The sequence below is a fragment of the Suncus etruscus genome, chromosome 2 (genome assembly GCF_024139225.1).
Source record: "Suncus etruscus isolate mSunEtr1 chromosome 2, mSunEtr1.pri.cur, whole genome shotgun sequence".
In the NCBI taxonomy this organism is placed as follows: Eukaryota; Metazoa; Chordata; class Mammalia; order Eulipotyphla; family Soricidae; genus Suncus; species Suncus etruscus.
In genome coordinates this window covers 135,249,406-135,269,220 of record NC_064849.1, presented here as the reverse complement: position 1 = coordinate 135,269,220, position 19,815 = coordinate 135,249,406, and the positions used below count along the sequence as shown (strand labels likewise).

Below are 19,815 nucleotides of genomic sequence, written 5' to 3'. Positions count from 1 at the left end.
TTTTACTTGTGCGAGACCTGGGTCTCATTCCCCATACAATATATAAAAATAATCCCCCAAACTCAAAGCCCCTGAGGTCTAGAAATTATGACCCCAAAAGTCCCCCAAACACATATTCCAAATTACCTATGAAGATTCCATATTAGAAAATATCCTGGTGACCTAATATCTAGGAAAGCTGTGGTTTTCCCCACCTAACCCAAACAAGTACTTTTTTGTTTGTTTCAGGGCCATACCTGGTAGTACTGAGGGCTTAGTCTTGGATCTACACTCAGGAATCACTCTTGGTGGTGTTCAGGGGACCATATAGAGTGCTGGGGATTTAACTTAGTTGGCTGCATAAAAACAAAGACCTTCCTGTCTTACTATCTTTCCAATTCTAAACAAGTACATTTGCTATAAGTAATAGCTGAAGAAGGCAGTGCAGTAGCAGGAAGAATAAAATTGGTCTTTATAGATGGAAATTTTAAATTATGGAAATGATAAATAAAAAAAACAAACAGAAAAGAGCTCAGTGGCCATGAAAAAGCAGAGTAGCGTGGGAATGGGGCTAAACCCTAAATGTGGCAAGTTAAGGCTTCTACCAATAATGCTTCCCCTAATCCTATTTAAGCCTGGAATATGTTGGGGAGACAGATTTCACATAATATATTTAATAAAACATGGATGAAAATAGAAAATGGGTTAAGGTGCTTGCCTTGCATGTAGCCAATCCTAATTTGATCCCTGGCATTATGCATGGTCCCTGAACACTTCCAGGAATGATCCCTGATCACAGAGACAAAAGGAAGCCCTGAGTATTGCCAGGTTGGGCCCCAAACAAGAAACAAACAAAAATCCAGAGTAGTTTTCACTGTGGAGCCAGAGGATGCAATGTACACTCACAGAGCAAGGCTGACTTTCCTGCAGAAAATCCAAATGCCCCAGGCATATCCAGTTTTCCCCATGCAGTGAGTGTATCCCCTATCCCAATTAGTGCCTTTCAAATGATATCTTAGCTGCATGCCTCTTCTGCAAACAAAATATAGAAATGTACAATATATTTAGATGATATACAGATATTTTTCCTGAAGGGTAAAACCACACTGATTGAATGGGGACATAGGGAACCCAGATTCCCATTGAAAGAGGGGGACTTCTGGAACTTACAAGGTGCTTTGGAACTCCTGGATCTGAAGAATGTAGTTTTCTCTCCTACATTGTTCCATCTCTTTCTGGAGACTTAAACTCCTTAAGTTCTTCAGAGGCTGCTCAATTCAAAGAACTCTGAAATTTTACTCTGTGTTATATAAGATAGTGGCTTCCTTCATTTGCTCCAAAACTTTTTTGCTGATCTTCTTTTTCACATCCAAAATCAATATACATAGCTAATCTGTCTCATAACAGAGTATTTCTGTCTGCCCAGAAAACCAGAGGTAGTTTTAATCTCAGAAGGAAAGGGTAGTTTGTTTATTCTTCTCTATGAAGCCCCTAGAACTGCCTACAGATGAATAAATTTAGTGCCCATTTTTTTCTACATCAGGCTAGTGGATAAAATATTTGACATTTATGGGTTAAGAGCCAAGACTGACCTAGGACGCCAATACCCATCCCTCTCAAGGCTCCCTCCCCAACTCAGTTTTAGGGATCAGTTTTTATGTTGCGTTGCCTTTTACCCTTTGTTGCTACTTTATAATGTATCTTTAAGTCCTACATATGAAAGAGATCATTTTTGTATTTATTATTTCCTCCAATTCCATTTATGTTACAACAAAATTGAACACTTTTGTGCTTTAGAGGATACTGCTGAGACACCAAATAGCCAATTTATAGAATGAAAAACAATATCTGCACCCAAATAGGTACTTTTATCTGGAATTTATAAGGAACTCTTCCAACAAAAGGTTTGAGGTTTTATTTGAAAAGGGCAATCTGTTCGTACAGCAGGGTTGGGATTTTGCCTTGCATGTGGAGAGCTGGTTTCAGTCACCAGCATCCTATATGATCCCCAGAGCTTCCCAGAAGTAATTCTGATTGCAGAGCCATGAGTAACCCCTGAGCGTTGCCAGAAGTGGCCCAAAACAAAAAAGGGGTGCAATCAAAATATTAAAAGGACAAAACATCTAAATAGCCATTTCTTCCTGGAAAATAGACAAATAGAAAATATAAACATAAATGTTTATATTATATAATGTATAGTATATATAATGCATGAAAAGATGTACAATTTTATTAATCATCAGGTAGATGCAATTTCAAACTAAGTGTACATACCACTTTATACCACCAGCATGGCTATAATCAAAAGATAGTAACATCTGTGGACAGGGATGTGGACAAATGGGACCCCTCCTCCATCACTGGCAGGACTATAATGTGAATCAGACACTTCAAGAATCTGCAGTTCCTCAAGAGATTAAACATAGAGCTTCAATATTACCAATAAATTCCTTTCCTTGATAGCTTTCTGGAAGAAATGAGTATATACATACATACCAAAACATGTTCATCTGGTGAAGGGACGGGTGTTGGAACATTGTATGGCTGAAATTAAGCCATGAATAACTTTATATCTGATTATCTCATGGTGATTCAGTTTTAAAAATCTTCCCAAATGTTTGTAGAAACATTCATAACAGCCAACAAATAATTCATACCAGATGTCTTACCAATGGTTAAATAGAAGGTGGTATATCTGTACAAAATAATGCTACTTGGCCATAAAATAGAATAATGTACTATTTTAAGTTGTACAGATGAAGCTTGAAAACATTCTTCTCAGTGAAAGAAGCTATCTAACATATTAGTTTCTATAGAAGAAATATCCAAAATAGGTAGATTCAATGAAGCAGAAAATTGATTGGTTTATTAGAGCTGGAAGATGTGACATGAAGTATGGAATGATTGCTAGTGATAGCAGTCATCAGCTCTAGTAAGATGCCTTAAAAAGCACTAACTTACACTCTGAAGAGGTAAATTCTATCCAACAAGGCTGTTAAAATATTAATTAGTCGTGTATTTTTCATTAAATTTTTGTGTCCCATGATTACAGAAGTAAAAATGACCATTTCTGTCTGGTATTTAACTCCCTTGAACTTGTTCCATCCTATGTACCAACATCTCTACCTAAACCATCTCTAGCACTGACATCTTTTTAAGGCACTGCACCATTGAGACTGCTTCTCTCATTCTTGAATATGTAACCTCCTTTTTTTTTTTCTTTTATAATATTTTATTTAAACACCTTGGTTACAAACATAATTGTTGTTGGGTTTCAGTCATATAAGAGGACACCCCCCATCACCAGTGTAACATTCCCACCACCATTGTCCCAAATATCCCTCCTCCCCACCCCACCCCTGCCTGTACTCTAGATAGGCTTTCTATTTCCCTCATACATTCTCATTGATTCTCATTGTTAGGATAGTTCGCAATGTAGTTATTTCTCTAACTAAACTCATCAGTCTTTGTGGTGAGGTTCATGAAGTGGGCTGTAACTTCCAGCCCTCCTCTCTTTTGTCTCTGAAAATTATTGCAAGAATGTCTTTCATTTTTCTTAAAAACCATAGATGAGTGAGACCATTCTCTCTCTCTCTCTCTCTCTCTCTCTCTCTCTCTCTCTCTCTCTCTCTCTCTCTCTCTCTCTCTCACTTATTTCACTCAGCATAGTAGATTCCATGTACATCCATGTATAGGAAAATTTCATGACTTCCTCTCTCCTGTTGGCTGCAAAATACTCCATTGTGTACATGCACCACAGTTTCTTTAGCCATTCATCTGTTAAAGGGCATCTTGGTTGTTTCCAGAGTCTTGCTGTGGTAAATAGTGCTGCAGTGAATATAGAAATCTCCTTTCTTTTTTTTTTTTTTTTTTTTTTTGGTTTTTGGGCCACACCCTGTGATGCTCAGGGGTTACTCCTGGCTGTGCGCTCAGAAGTTGCTCCTGGCTTCTTGGGGGACCATATGGGACGCTGGGGGATCGAACTGCGGTCCGTCCTAGGCTAGCGCAGGCAAGGCAGGCACCTTACCTCCAGCTCCACCGCCCGGCTCCGAAATCTCCTTTCTTAACCTTCTATGTGATCATTTACTGTGTGATCATTCATTTATTCAGTAAGCATTGCCTATTTTTATTGATATTGAGACACTTGGTCTTGGAGTTTAGGGATAGATGTCACACCCTCACTTTTTTTAAAACTAGTAAAGATATGTAAAGACATGAATTTTTTCACAGTTTATCCAAAGGCCCACTTCTTTTATAACTTGCAGAGCTTCAGCCTATATAACTCTTCCTACCATCATCTTTTATATTTATTGTTTGTTCTTTACTATATGCTGCCTACTCTTATTGCTTAATCATTTTATATATAATAGCACCTTAATTAATTTGTAAAATTACTAATGTACCAAGCCCCTATGTACTCATTTTCAATTGCTGACATAATAAATTCACACGAACTCAGTGACCACAAATGACTCAGATGTATCATCTTAGGATTCTGTAGGGAAAAACCAGACTCAGGTGTCACAGGGCTAAAACAATCTGTTTTTCTTTTCTTTTCCTGCTTCTAGTTATTCATTGCATTGCTCATGGCCCCTCTTTCATTTCAAAGCTAGAAATAAAGCATCTCTCTGAACTGTCATGGTAACCTTTGCTCCCTCTGACCTCACACAGGAAATAATCCTATCTTTAATGGACTCATGATTAGATTGGACACAACTAAAGGATTTGAGACATTATATTTCAGGGATCTTACTCTTTTTTTTTTTTTTTTTTTTTTTTTTTTTTTTTTTTTTTTTTTTGGTTTTTGGGCCACACCCGGTAACGCTCAGGGGTAACTCCTGGCTATGCGCTCAGAAGTCGCTCCTGGCTTGGGGGACCATATGGGACACCGGGGGATCGAACCACGGTCCGTCCAAGGCTAGCGCAGGCAAGGCAGGCACCTTACCTCTTGCGCCACCGCCCGGCCCCGGGATCTTACTCTTAATCATATCTGCAACATTTATCTAGCACATAAGATAAAAGGTTCCAGGGGAATTGAGACATGGATATATTGGACACCATTATTCTTTCCACTGTACTTCATTGTTGTAGTGACAGGTCTTGGTCTCCTCCCTAATCCTGAGGGCTTTTTCTTTGCATATGTTTGCCCTACCTGGATGGGAAGAACTTCTGGATTGGCCCCCTATCCCTACCTGTTCTCCACCCAGTGGGGTGGTTCTACTCTTCCCAATATAGACTTGAGTCAGCGAGGCTTTCATGGCTTGTTCCACAACTTGCCTGTCTGCCAACTTTTTCTGCTTGCAGCTAGCTTGTGGTGGAAATTCCCGAATCTGTTTTATCTCCCTGATTTGGTGTCATTTTTTCCTATGTCAGTGTTGCTTCCAGACCCATGTTCCCCAAGTCCCTGGGATTGGGGTATGAGGAATTTTCTTCACCCCATTTTAGATGTCTTTGTATTGCATATGAGCCCAACATCATTTTGACAAGTAAATGAAAAAAGAAATGCTATGCAAGTACTATAAACAACTATGAAAACTAGTACTGGGAAATTTTTGCCTCAAAAAGGACCTAAAACAGGACAACATTGTTAGGGATAGAAAGTCAAAGAAGGAAAAGAAAAAAAAAGAAAAAAAAAGAAAGTCAAAGAAGGATTTTTCAAGATTTGAAAGAGTTGTTGACCACAAAATTATAATACTTCCAAATATGTGTGTTCTTAATGGATCTCAAAATATGTGAAGAAGAAAAAAACAAAAGGGAAAATGAGAAATAAACAAATCTTTAATCACAATGGGAGACTTGTTTTATTTTCTTTTGATTTATATTGTGAGCAACATCTGGTGATATTCAGGAACTACTGGAGTAATACTGTGAAAATAAAAGGGCAATGATCCTCTATTTGTTAATAACCCTTTATCATTAAAAAGAAATTAAGTAGATAGTTTAAAACCTTCCCATGAACAAAACTCGAGGTCCCAACAACTTTATAAATGAATTCTTCCAAACATTTAGGGATAAGCATCCGTTTTACACTCATTTTCAAGAAATGCCCAGTTCTGGGCCCGGAGAGATAGCACAGCAGCGTTTGCCTTGCAGGCGGCCGATCCAGGACCAAAGGTGGTTGGTTCAAATCCCGGTGTCCCACATGGTCCCCCATGCCTGCCAGGAGCTATTTCTGAGCAGACAGCCAGGAGTAACCCCTGAGCACTGCTGGGTGTGACCCAAAAACTAAAAAAAAAAAAAAAAAAAAGAAATGCCCAGTTCTTTTTTGTTTGTTTGTTTGTTTGTTTCTTTTTGTTTGGGTGCCACACTCTGTAATACTCAGGATCTTCACTAAGGAATCAGTCCTGGCAGTGCTCAGAAGACTATATGGGATGTCAGGGATAGAACCCAGTTTGACTGTATACAAGGCAAGCTTCCTACCCACTGTGCTATCACACTGGCCCCATGAAATATATATATATATATATATATATATATATTGTTTTTATAGCAAATTTTTCTCTGAGTTTTATTGTATTTTAATAGTATAAAAAGTTAACCATCTAGGAATAAATTTAAGAGAGATGTATAAGAATTCTAAATATAGTCCCCAACATAATTTTAAAGATTTTAAAAATGTAAAAAAATTGTTGGAATTAACCATACTTGTGAGTTATAAGTCTCAATGTTTTTAGCCATCAATACATACAGATTGATCTCTGAAATTAGTCTAATAAATATCCCAGACAGCAACTTAGGGAAACTTGACATGCTAATCCTAAAATTTATATAAAAAGTAAGAAAGACAAACAATGATTAAGTCTCTTTCTAAAGAAATAATATCGAGGTTAAGGCATTTGCCTTGCACACGGCTGACTCTGGTTCAATCGCTGCCACTTCAAAAGGTCCCCTGAGCAGCAACAGGAGTGATTCCTGAGCAGCAGGCCAGGAGTAAGCCCTACACACTGCTAAATGTGGTACAACCTCCTCCCCTCAAAACCAATCATTAGAAAACTATATAGCACTGATAATAAATGAAATACTGAAGAGTGATTTTCAAAAACATCATGGTGATCAGAAATAAAAGACTTGATGCTATACAGTTTCCATTTATACAAAATTAAAAAGCAGGCAAAAATGATCTCTTCTGATAGCACTTAGTACTGACTCTGCATTCAGGAATCACTCCTCGTGGTGCAAAGGGAGCCATATGTAATTTCAGGGATCAAACTGAGCCTGTGCAAGTGCAAGGGAAGCACCCTTCCCACTGTACTATTTCTCCACCCTCATATTAATATTTGTTTAATGTTGTATTATAACACCATGGCTTACTCAGTTGTTCATAATACAGACATTTCAAGCATTAAATGTTCAAACACCAATCCCACCACCAGTGTGTCCTGTTTCCCACCCATACCTTGCCTTCTTTCAGGCACAAACAAATTTACTTCATATTGTTTGTTTCAACACAAAGGCAAATGGAATTATAAAAACGTAGATCAACAAGGGTCAATTTGAAGTAATTGTTATATCTCTCCATGGTGTTACTAAAATCAGTGTCTGAGGATTTTCTGGGCTGTGGTTGATGCTAGATGAGCCTTTTGTGTTACTTTTTAGGCTCACTGAGGTTGGTAGATTACTATGTAACTATCCCATCACATTTCCTACTGGGCTGACACTACTATAAAATTTTGAGGTGTCATGTGGCTGCATGGTACAGAGTTTATATAGATATGAAATAAATGTGATGTCTTGGAAGTTTGATAAGGTTAAGTTGTGAAGCTGGGTCATTTCTATCAGGGCATGTAGGGTGTAGTACTGGGCTGCTGTGGTTCATGCAGAAAAGGAATTGCCCCACCCATTCTGAGAATTCCACACAGATATCAGCCTGGATTGGACTACCTAGGAAGTATCAGCAGCTTTTATTTTCTTTTGGAGCCTGGTAGAGAAGCCTGGCCATTTTTCTGCCAGAAAGATGGCATACCTTAGAGGAGGCTGCTTTAGTATATTTTTAAGGGCTGAAGGAAACCCTCTGCATTGATTTCCTTATAGCAGTAGTGTCTGGAGGGCAGGATAAGATTAAGGATGGGACAGAGGAAACTCACTGCCAGTTCATCATCCTTTTTCTTTTCTTTCTTCTTTTTTTATTTTTTAAACACAATGTTAACATCTATTTGTTCTGGGCAATGACCCCCATTGATTATATTTTTGTAATTTTCTCCTTGTCTGATTTCTCACAAAAGAAAAAAACTAGTTGAGATAAAACATCTTTCATCATCCTTAATCTTATTTCTTGTGATTTTTTTTGGCTCCGTTTGTTTTAAGGAAGAGTACATAAATATTAGTATAGCTGGGATTGCAAGGTTCCCTTTTTGTTTATGCTCACAAAGCATAGTTGTCTTATTTAGCATTAGTTGGTAACAAAACGCAGACTTCTGGGGCCAGTGAGATAATATAGCAGGCAGGGTGTTTGACTTGCACATTGCCAACTTGGGTTTATCCTTGACACCCCATATGGTTCCTGAGCCTGCCAGGAATAAGCTCTGAGCAATGCCAGGTATGGCCCCCAAAAGGCAGGAAAAAAAAGATGACTTTCCTGCAAACTTGTGGTGGTGTGGCCATCTGTACACTCAGAACACACTTCGCAGAATTGACATCCTTGTGTGCTTCATTTCTAGAAGCATCTTTTTGTACTGAATCCAAAGAATCCAAAAGCAAAAGAGAAATAAGAAGTAAAAGACATTTATTCTTAAGTGTTAATGATTTGTTGAGACACAATTGTTAAGACTGAAAATCTGAAACCACTGGCTCTTTATGGGTCTCGTCTCCAGTCTGTCTTCACTGGGTCATTTCTGCAAGATGGACCAAAGAAATAGGACAATTAGCCTTTTCCACCACCGACTGCCTCCTGCATGAGGCCCAGCATAGCCCCTAATCTTATATGTGGGGAGGAGGATGTTCTAGCAGTTTTTCAAAGTGGACTTCACAGTGGACACAGCTGGGGGATATACTAGCACAGATACATCACATATTACTCTGTTTATTGTTGAGCTTTAATGGTAGCTTATTGAAGCATATATCCATTGTGATTGCTAGGACTATACTTAAATAGTGGATAGGTCAATGTAGACTTGAGACAATGAAACATGGCACAGTAAGCCCCTGGGCTAAGGATATAGGAGAGGAGCACTGGTGGAATGAAGTAGGGGACTGCTCTACCTTGTCCTCACAGACCTACCAGGATCTCTGGTAAGTGGAGCTCAGCCCTCTCTCACTGTATCTGCTATCTCCTCCTCCCCAAAACTGATGAAAAGGGGGGTCTCAAATAAAGAAAATGAACACCCTCAATTCAAAGCTTTGGTGTCTGATTTTAAAGCAAGCCTGTTCCTGGTTTCCTGTAAGCACTTCAGTCTGCTCTTAACCATGAATTCTAAGGGAACCCATTCAGAGACCAGCAAATCACTGATAAATAGTTAAGTCTGTCTAAGTTGAGGGTCAATTATTAGCCAGTCTCCATGTTATCACCAATCAACTATATCAGTCATAGAAGCAATGTTTTTAGCCCATGTGTCACTCTGGTTCTAAACTCAAGAAAGAGAGGGAGGCACTGTTCATTACTCCTTCCAAAAACCTCCCAACAGACCAGAGAGATAGTTCAGTGGTTCAATGACTAAACACACACTTTGTATACAAGAGATTTTGTTCATTCCCAACAATGGCACTACATATGATCTCCAAGCATCTCCAGAGCAGAGAAATGTGAAGCTAGGAGTAACTCCTGAGCACCACCAAAAGAAACAACAACAGCAAAACACCTTTATTAAGTTTATTTTATGTTATTCTGTGCATCTAAAACCTTGCTTAGAAAGTAGATCCTAAAAGTGTTATCACAAGAAAATTATTTTGTAACTGTATGAGGTTAATGATACTTACTAAATCATTTTAGTAAGTATATCATTTTGCAATGTATACAAATACAGAAATCATATTTGTACGCTGAAGAAAACATAATGATACATATTGATTATATCTCCATTTAAAAACTTCATGACCAATTAAGACCTCAAGACAATAAATTAATGTCAGTCATGGCACCCACCAATAAATTATTCCTACAGCCAGTATTATCCTAGGAACTCAACTATGGACTGAACATTGCTCACTTACTTTTAGACTTTACAACTGTGGCTAAAAAAATAACATACCAACTATTTATCATGGCATGCTTGAACTCTCATACTTTTAGATAGGCCCCATTAAGATGTGCATTAAATCATTTATTATACTATCTACAGAGATATCAGTATACACAGCAAGTATATTTATTTAATCCAATCATTTCACTGCAAAATAAAACAAAAAACCCACATTGCTGTAAGTGAATACCACTCTACATAAGGCCAACTATACATTGGCAGAACATAGTAATTTTGAGGATGAATTAGTGTTCTAATCTCTTTGGGATTTCCCTTATATATCTGGTGGTTTACGACTGACATTTAATGTAACTATAGCTTTCTGTTTGTATTTAATAGAAGATTCATTTCTGTGGCAGGAGATGTATTTGTGCACTAGCATTGAATAAAAGCTACTTTTCTGAAAAAAGGATATAAAATGTTGATTTATAATGACACATTCCAATAACAGTGATTAATTCTCCGAAACTATTTCTTCTCAGGTCTTGAGCACAGTATGATGCCAGGCAGGCATGATTCTTCTCTAGACTACTCAGTCTTCAACATATCTGTGCATGCTGCAATCAGATACAGAAACTGGAAACTCCTCACAGGCTACCCAGGTAAGAAACTTAGTGTTTCTCCCCAGAGCATCTAGGGAAACTCTGGAAAGAAGCATCTGCCATCTGCAAACCAAATCTCTGGGTTACTGAAAGAAGCAATAGGGCAAGAAAGAGTTTCATCCACTCGTCCTGACAAATATGAAAGCTAAATGAAGAATTCAGGGCAAAGAGGTGAAATTCCACTTTAATATATTATGGAAAATGCAGATTTCAATTGTGTATGCCAATGTGCCTGGCACAGCATATATCTCAAAGCCAATTTCTTTTTGTTTGTTTGTTTTTGTTTTGGGGTCACACCTGAAGCACTCAGGGGCTACTCCTGACTCTACGCTCAGAAATCGATCCTGGCAGGCTTGGGGGACCATATGGAATGCCGGGATTCAAACCATCATCCTTCTGCAAGCGAGGCGCACCCCACCTCCATGCCATCTCTCCGGCCCCTCAAAGCCAATTTATTAACTAGTATGTAATGTGAGTTGGTTATGAGGTTGCCTCCCCTGAGCAAGTGACACTTTTAAATCTTTTTAAAAGATGTTATTTGACTATGAGGGTTATGAAGGAGTTAAGCAGTGTTTATAATGAGGACATTTGTAGTTGCTGGTTAAATAACACAGCCATGGGGCGCTTGCCTTGATTGCATGCAGCAGGCCCGGTTGATTCCCTGCAATTCAGGTTGTCCACCAGCCCTCCAGGGGCAATTTCTGCGTGCAGACCCAGGAGTAGCCTCTGAACACCACTGAGTGTGGTCCTAAAACCAAAAAATAAGTAAAATAAATAAAGTTAGTTTTTTTTTTTTTAAAAAAAAAGGACATTTGTGACGTTTATGCAAGACAATTTGTTGTTTGGGATGTCCCTTGGATTGCAAGACAGTTTAGTATCCTTGCTTTATAAACCTCTCAAGGCATTGTGCCCCATTCCACCTGTCACACACACACACACACACACACACACACACACACACACACACACACACACACACACACACACACACCTACCTCTGGACAACCCAAGGATGTAAAGCTTTGGGACATGTTTACCTAAAGTACCAGAAGTAAGAGTCTGAGAGTGCCCACACACATTGCCAGAGGCAGCATCTTTCACGTATCCATACCCACAGCACCAGCTCTGCCTTGTCACCCAGGTCTCCCTCCCACCAAGCTTCTTCACCAACCTGTCCTCTTTCTTTGCCAGGCTGTGGTCACTGGTTCCCTCCGCCTTCTCAATACAACGTTTCTGAGATTCCCTCTTCGGACCCACCCACCAAGACCCTCTGGCTCTTCAACATTGACCAGGACCCAGAAGAAAGATATGACCTGTCGGAAAAACACCCCGACATCGTCAAACAGCTCCTTGCCCGCCTTCAGTTCTACCACAAACACTCTGTGCCTGTGATCTTCCCTGATCAGGACCCCCACTGTGACCCCAAGGACACAGGGGCTTGGGGCCCATGGATGTAGGACATGGGAGAGAGGGTGCAGGGAGAAAGCCTTCTTCTGCCAGTTAGCCAAGAGATGCCCTGCACTCTTGTCTCCCCTGTTCACTCAGTCTGGACTTCTTGGCCCTTCTTTCTATTTATTTCACCCCAGTCCTATATCAGACGCTGATCAAATCTGACACTTCCCCCCTGTCAGCTGGGCGTGTGTCTGGAGGCGAGGCTGACAGGCACCTCCCATTTCTCCTGGAGTAGAGAGCAGCTGAGACCTGGACTTGGCAGTGGAGTTTCTCGCCAAGTCCTAGGGGCTGGAGCAGCTGTGGCCCGTTGCCTCACGCTGGAGGTTAGATTCCCTCTGCCAAGAGCCGGGTTTTTTTGGAGCGACTCACGTTTCGTGAGAGACTAAGAGTACAGACAGTTGTGGGGAGCGCTCTTGGGCAGGGCTTCTAGCCCTGTCTGTAAAGGATCACGCCTCCAGTTCTCATCTGTCAGGTAGCACATGCTTCCCTTCTTCAGGATTAAGATCAACGTGGCAGCTCTTCAGATATGGTTTTTCCAATCCAGATGCATTTTTATCCCACATTCATATTCCAGCTCCTGTTCATTTCTTTCTAGCCTGCCTGCTGGTCTGCCTTTCCTGCACTTCTTTCCCTGCTTTTTCCTTTTCTTCTTCAATCTTTCTTTCTTTCCTTTCTTTCTTCTTCCTTCCTTCCTTCCTTCTTTCTTCTTTCTTTCTTTCTTTCTTTCTTTCTCTCTCTCTCTCTCTCTCTTTCTTTCTTTCTCTCTCTCTTTCTTTCTCTCTCTCTTTCTTTCTTCCTGTCTTTCTTTCTTTCTTTTTCTTTCTTTCTTTCTTTTTCTTTCTTTCTTTCTTTCCTTTCTTTCTTCTTTCTTCCTTCCTTCCTTCCTTCTTTCTTCTTTCTTTCTCTCTTTCTTTCTTTCTTTCTCTCTTTCTTTCTTTCTTTCTCTCTTTCTTTCTTTCTCTCTTTCTCTCTTTCTCTCTTTCTTTCTTTCTTTCTTTCTTTCTTTCTTTCTTTCTTTCTTTCTTTCTTTCTTTCTTTCTTTCTTTCTTTCTTTCTTTCTTTCTTTCTTTCTTTCTTTCTTTCTTTCTTTCTTTCTTTCTTTCTTTCTTTCTTTCTTTCTTTCTTTCTTTCTTTCTTTCTTTCTTTCCTTCTTTTCAGTTATGTAGCCATTCTTGGAGTGTTTACTCCTAGTTTATACCTGGCCCCGTGCTCAGGGAATCACTCTTTGCAGGGCTCTAGGATATTGTGCTCTGTGTGGTGCTGGGGTTAGAACTGGGGTTGATCACATGAAAGGCAAATACCTTAGCCTCTAATACTATCTCTCTGGCCCTTCCTTGCCCCTTTCTTGATTCTGGCTTCCTATGCTTTGGAGGTCTGCTTCAGCCCATCACTTGAAGCACTGCTGATTTGGGAACCTGCCATTCCCTTATCCCCAACACTAAAGCCAGAAGCTTGCCCCAAAAGGGTGGTGAAGTCTAACACTGCACATGCTCATAGTAGACCCCATTAGGGCCTCCTGAGGGTGCCTAGGTCTATCTGAGCCATTACATATGATAGAAAGCCATCTCTTGAGGTGATATTTTTTCCCACTTGCATGGGGTTTATGCATGTGATTGTGAGTTTGTCTTGGGATATGTTAAGAGTTACACTTCTGGGTCATAGAGTACAGTGAGTAAGACACTCAACTTGCATGCTAATGACTCAGGTTCTATCATTGAGCCCTTCTAGGTGTGAATCCTAAGCACAGCAACAGAAGTAAGCCCTGAGCACTACTGGGTGTAACCAAGAAAATAGAAAATAAGAGACATACTTCTTACTTTTTCCCCATCAATGAGGAGAAACCCAGAGAAGTGAGAATGTGGGCCTGAGATGATGAGAGTTGTTAGCTAACACAGAATATAGCCAGGTTCTTGGATCCTGGGCCTTTTTGAACATGGGAGGACTGTTCCCCACACCTCTCTTATTCTCTCTACTTTACTGTGGGTGGTGAATTGCAAAGTTGGGGAAAGATGATGCACAATTTCAACTGCCAGCTTTTCTCAGCCTCACTAATGCTCTACTAATGTGGAACAGTTCAGATTAGCTCCAAAGAATGTCAAACTCAGAGAAATATGTGCAAAAACTGGACTCTCTCTTTTTTCTTTTCTTGCATTAGCTATACTGTTTCATTCTCTGCCTTTATCCATCCAATGCCTGGATCCATGCCTGGTACAAAGAAGGCACTAAATCATTTTTATTTTATTTAACTTTATCCCTGGGATCAAACCCAGATACTTATACATATAAGGCATGCTCTCTGTGACTGAGCTACAACATGGTCCCTCCATGACTTTTATTTTGTGAATAGGGACTAAAAAGATAAAAGAGTGGCAAGTGCCTTATTGACAACTCCAGTTCCATCAACCAACACCACATATGATTCCCTGATCACTACCAAGGATAAAGGATAACATCTGAACGCAGATCCAAGAGTAAGCCCTGAGCACTTTGAGCATTTTTCACCCCGCAAAGAAAGGTAAATGAATGGCAAATTAATAAAAGAGAAAATCCCACTGGATAGAAGATGTTAACCCAATGAGCCAAATTCAGGGGTAGTACAGTCTCTTCTAGTCATTGCTTCTGTTCTCAGGCTGCCCTTCTGGGTGGGGGCAGAGATGATCTTCATGAGAAGTCAAAGAACACTGAGACTGAAGCAGTGATTTGCTGGGGTCGAGGCAGGCAGAGAAGGAACTATACCTGTCAAAGGAACTCTTGACAGCAACACTACACAACTCAGTTCTACAAACAACACTGAAAGTTAAAACCATCAAGCCATAGGATATAGCCCCTTAAGTAATCATCTTTCAATTCAATAACATTATGTTCACTGCTAACTTTTATTAAAATAAGATGATTGGAAGGAAGAAGTGCTAGAATTAATATCACCAATGTCAATCTTTGCCTCATTTCTGGGTTGGCAAAGAACTAGCCCAAAAGCCATCACTTTTCACTTCCAAGTCTATGGCACGTGTTATCAAATGAAGGCAAATGTTCCTTCTGTATCCTTTTAATCTTGTAAGTAATGAGTAGTATTAGCTTGGAAGCCTTCCTGGCATGATAAACTATTTTCTTTGCCTGCTTTACTCTTAGCTGCGATCCTCCAATTCTCATTGCTTGCTCCTGTTTTCAAGGGGCACATTCTACACTCGGTAGATTTTCACAGTTGAAAGATTCCTTTTTAAGTTATCTTTTTGGACTTTTAATTTATCCATGATAGACTGTCTTCATTACATTTTCTTATTCTCTATAAGAATATGAACAGTCATATGTTGTCATTAAAGGGTGTTATGTTATTTCTCACTGAATTGTTTACCTTTCAGATGTTTAATTGAAAACTAACATTTGTTTGGAGTTTCATGACCATTCCAGATTTGGGGTGCCCCTAAATTAAAATTTCTCTTAAAAATATGTCTGAAGATGATATTTTTATCTAAAGCAATGGAACATCAGAACTAGATAGTAGTGGTAGCAGCCCAATATCAGAAACGCAGTTAATGCCTACTTAATGCCTCCAACTTGTACACTTTAAATCTTTAAAATAAAGTTATTGCTATGTGTTTTTTACAGTTTTTTTAATGTGTTGGCCAATTTCATGGTATGTTAATTATATTTTAGTCAAGCTCTTAAATAAATATTGTAAATATATCAGGGCTTAAAAAAAAACAAACCTTGTCTCTGTAATATAGACTAGGATGTTTGAGGGATTACAAGGGAAAGCAAGAATGCCTGTAAAGGATAGTAAGAAAATATATTAATTCTCTATTGTTGCATACTAAATTAACCCCAAATTTAGCAGCTTAAAACAATAAATACTTATTTTGTCCTACATTATATGAAGGCAAAGATTTTGGGAGTAGTTGAACTGGCTGGCTGGTTCTGGCTCAGGACTTCTCAGGAGACTAGTCAAGACATGAAACAGCAATTTTTAAAATTTAAAAAAAATGAAGGAGAGGAAGAAAGGAGATGGTGCAGTGGTTAAGGTATTATTTGCCTTGCACTATGCTGACCTTATTTCTATTCCTCAACAACTAGATATGGTCCTCCAAGCACCACTGGGAGTAATTTCTCTTAACATCACTGGAGGTGCCCCCTGCCAAAAGAAAAGAAGCAGGATGCTTCTGGCTAGAGGTTTTAGTATCATGCCCTGAAGTCATGGTCATGGTCCCCTGGCTAGAGGTTTTAGTATCATGCCCTGGGGGCCTCTGCAGGGGCTGCCTGAATTTCCCCTGATAACATAGAACAAAGAGCAAGGGGGAATTAGTGTGCCAGATCTCCAAAGCCACACACTGCTACTCCTACCTTTTTCCTCCTTGCTTAGAGATTAATTATTAAGTTGATCCCAAAGTGGAGAATCGGGTCCTATCTTTAAATTTTTTTTCACAAGGGAGCCAGAGAGGTGGTGCAAGTGGTAAGCCCTATGCGCGCTAGCCTAGGATGGAGCGTGGTTTGATCCTCTGGCGCCCCATATGGTCTCCCAAACCAGGAGCGATTTCTGAGCACATAGCCAGGAAAACCCCTAAGTGTCACCAGGTGTGGCCCCAAAACAAAAACAAAAAAAAAAACTGACATCTCACTGGTAGCAGAATATAGAATTGAGCAGGTTTATTTCCCACTATAGATATAAAAAAGACAAATATTTTTATAAGCAGTTCACTCTTTATTGACTCATACATAATATTACCCCCATACCATCAATTTGTTGTGGACATAGTGCCATATTTTATGATGTGTGTGTTCTCATGAGTATGACAATAAGACTTCAGTCAGAGAAGAGAAAACTGTGACAAAATAAGCACTAAACCTTATATTTAAAAATTACATAATAATTTCACTTGAGTTCCTAGCCTTATTAAACATAGTAGTAGATTTGAGCTTACTATGGCATATACCTAAATGGTATTCCTACACATTTTAGATATTCACTTTTCTTCTTTGTTGCTGTCTAGAAAGTAAAGTACATGTTCTACTTTTAGCTGTCATTTTTTGCTTTATTTTATATGAGGTTCACATTAGTCAGTATTTTATTTTCTTTTTCTTTTTTCCCCTTTTCATCTTTTTATAATGTTAATATAATTTTTATTTTAATCATAGTGGGTTACATATCATTGACAATAATATTTTAGGTACATATTATCATAAAATCAGGGGAATTCCCACCACCGAATTGTCCTCCCTCCACCTCCGTTCCCGTCCTACCTCCCATATCCTCTTCCTTCACCCACAGGGCTGCTAGAATAAGTGGTCCCCTCTGTGCCTAGCTTACTACTAAGAGGGCTTACCCCTGTTTGGTCTTGGCAACTCCCTGACTTCCCCCTCTAATTGGGAGGCAGGTCTAGATAGTTCAAGTTATGTGGTTTTGTTTGAAGAAGAGAAAAGTAATAAACTGGGGGGAAAAGTCAAATATTCCAAACATGGGCGGAGTCCTTCTATAGGCTCTCATCCTAGGTTTGAGAGACAAATGGGAAAAAGAGGGTGAAACACCACAACAGTACAATAAGAAGTGTCAAATAAAGTATCCAGTGAGCACTCCAGGGGGGGGGAAGATAAGCATCATATAAAAGCCATGGTATTGAAATAAAAATGTGGCAGAGCACATAAAGGAAGTAAAAGAAAAGAAGAAAAATAAGTATAAATGGAGACAAGGACTTCAATAACCAAAACAAAACAAAGAAATCGACAAGAACTAGATAAAAAAAAAAAGTTGTTTTGTGCTTTTTGCCTTTTTTTTTCCCTTCCTGCACATGCACAGTAAATATTGGGGTCATTTGAAAAGGAATTCCCTTGGCCTAAGAGATCCAGGGATTCTCCACCCTTGAAGTATATTGTCATGGGATTAACTATAGACTCCTTTCAGGTTCATTTACTCTCCCTTTGATGCTTTTGTGGTGTATGGAAGACTTCTGTTCCGTCCTGGGTGATAAAATCAGACCTCTGTATCTAGAGATCTCGGTATCTGCACAGGTCAGGGAGTGGAACTTATGATGAAGTCTTTCTTTGTGGTTCTAGAAGTTCTGTTCCCTCGATGGTGTTGTAATCCGTCTTCTGTGGTTGGTGGTCCTGGTCTTTGCACTGATCCTAGGATGGGGCCTGGGATAGCAAGACAGATATTTTTATATATAAAGGCATATATTATTTTTTAACTGAGGGCCACATGGTTGAGAATATTCCCAGGATATCTCAAAGGGACCACATTTGAAAATCACATGAATGGGTGCCAGGGCATGAGACCAATGAGCTAACCGGTGGTAGGATATGGGCTTCATTGTTAGAAAAACATTGAGAAACACACTTGTAGGAATAGATTTTCCATTCAGTTTCAAACACTGCTATCTGAAAAATATAGGGGAAAAGCATCTAACTTTTTGTTCTTCTTGGAGGTAGAATGATCATGGATAAGTCATTTAACCCTTCCTGTGCTGTTTTTATTTCTGGTAAAGTGATTTAAATAATCATGAAAAATTATTTAATCTTCAATCCAAAGTAGTATCTCATTACAGTGTTGGTTGGCTGACTCTTAACTGATTGATCTACAGTGTAAGAATGTAAGATAATATTGTGTTAAAACAGACTGACATAAGGAGTGGGAGCAATAGCACAGTGGGTAGTAGGTAGTATGTTTACTTTGCAAGCAGCTGACCCAAGTTTTGATTTGTGGCACCCCATATGGTCTCCTGAACTCACTAGAATTGATCCCTGAGGGCAGAGCTAAGAGTGATCCTTGAGCAACATTGGATGTAGTCCCAGAAAAGCAACAACAACAACAACAACAGCAACAACAACTGTTTTTGTTGAAAAACAGTGACATCTATCAAAAACCACTAAATAACTAGTGCTTGGAGGGGGGAACCTTACTTACTAGGGGAAAATCTTTTGGTTTATTATAGAAAACAGTATAGAAGCGTCTAAAAAAATTAAGAATAGAGCTTTTATATGAACCAGTATTTCTATTTATTGAGCATCTATCCTAAGCTCCTCCAAACATTAAATGATATTTTCACTCCTTTGTTCATTGCAGTGCTCAATTCAGTAACCAAAATATAGAAACAAAAAAGTCCAATAACAGATAAATGGGTAAGTTGTGGTACACATAAACAGTATAATACCTTGCAACTATACTAAAAGATGAAATATTGTAGTATGCTGCAACTTGTACAGAACTGGTGACTATCTTGTTACATGAAATAAAAAGAATAAAAAATAACAGATGGTGTGTGTGTGTGTGTGTGTGTGTGTGTGTTTGTGTGTGTGTGGTTTTTGGACCACACCTGGCAGTGTTTAAAGTTTATTCCTGGCTCTGCACTCAGAAATTACTCCTGGCAGGCTCAGGGAACCACATGAGATGCTTGGGAATCTAAGCTGGGTCAACCATGTGTAAGGCAAAACCAGGAATTGAACCATGGTTGACCACATGTAAGGCAAATACTGTGATTTCTTTCTGGCCCCTGATGATCTCTTTTATCTATGGTGTTACAAATCAACAAAACAAGAGAATAGATGGTATTGAAAGATGGCAAACACTTAGCCTTACAAATAAGATTGCCAGGCAGGTGGAAGTGTGAGAGGGAGAA

At 39.2% G+C, this 19,815-nt stretch overlaps 1 protein-coding gene across 1 annotated transcript in view; it reads left to right on the top strand.

Annotated features, from left to right (window-relative positions):
• ARSB (arylsulfatase B) overlaps positions 1-12,507 on the top strand; it is a 197,998-nt gene extending 185,491 nt beyond the window's left edge. The window contains exons 7-8 of the mRNA XM_049769081.1: positions 10,637-10,756; positions 11,948-12,507. Of these exons, the coding sequence (XP_049625038.1) occupies positions 10,637-10,756; positions 11,948-12,213 (386 nt within the window). The 3' untranslated portion in view covers positions 12,214-12,507. The remainder of the gene's footprint in view (positions 1-10,636; positions 10,757-11,947) is intronic.
• The last annotated feature ends 7,308 nt before the right edge of the window (positions 12,508-19,815 follow it).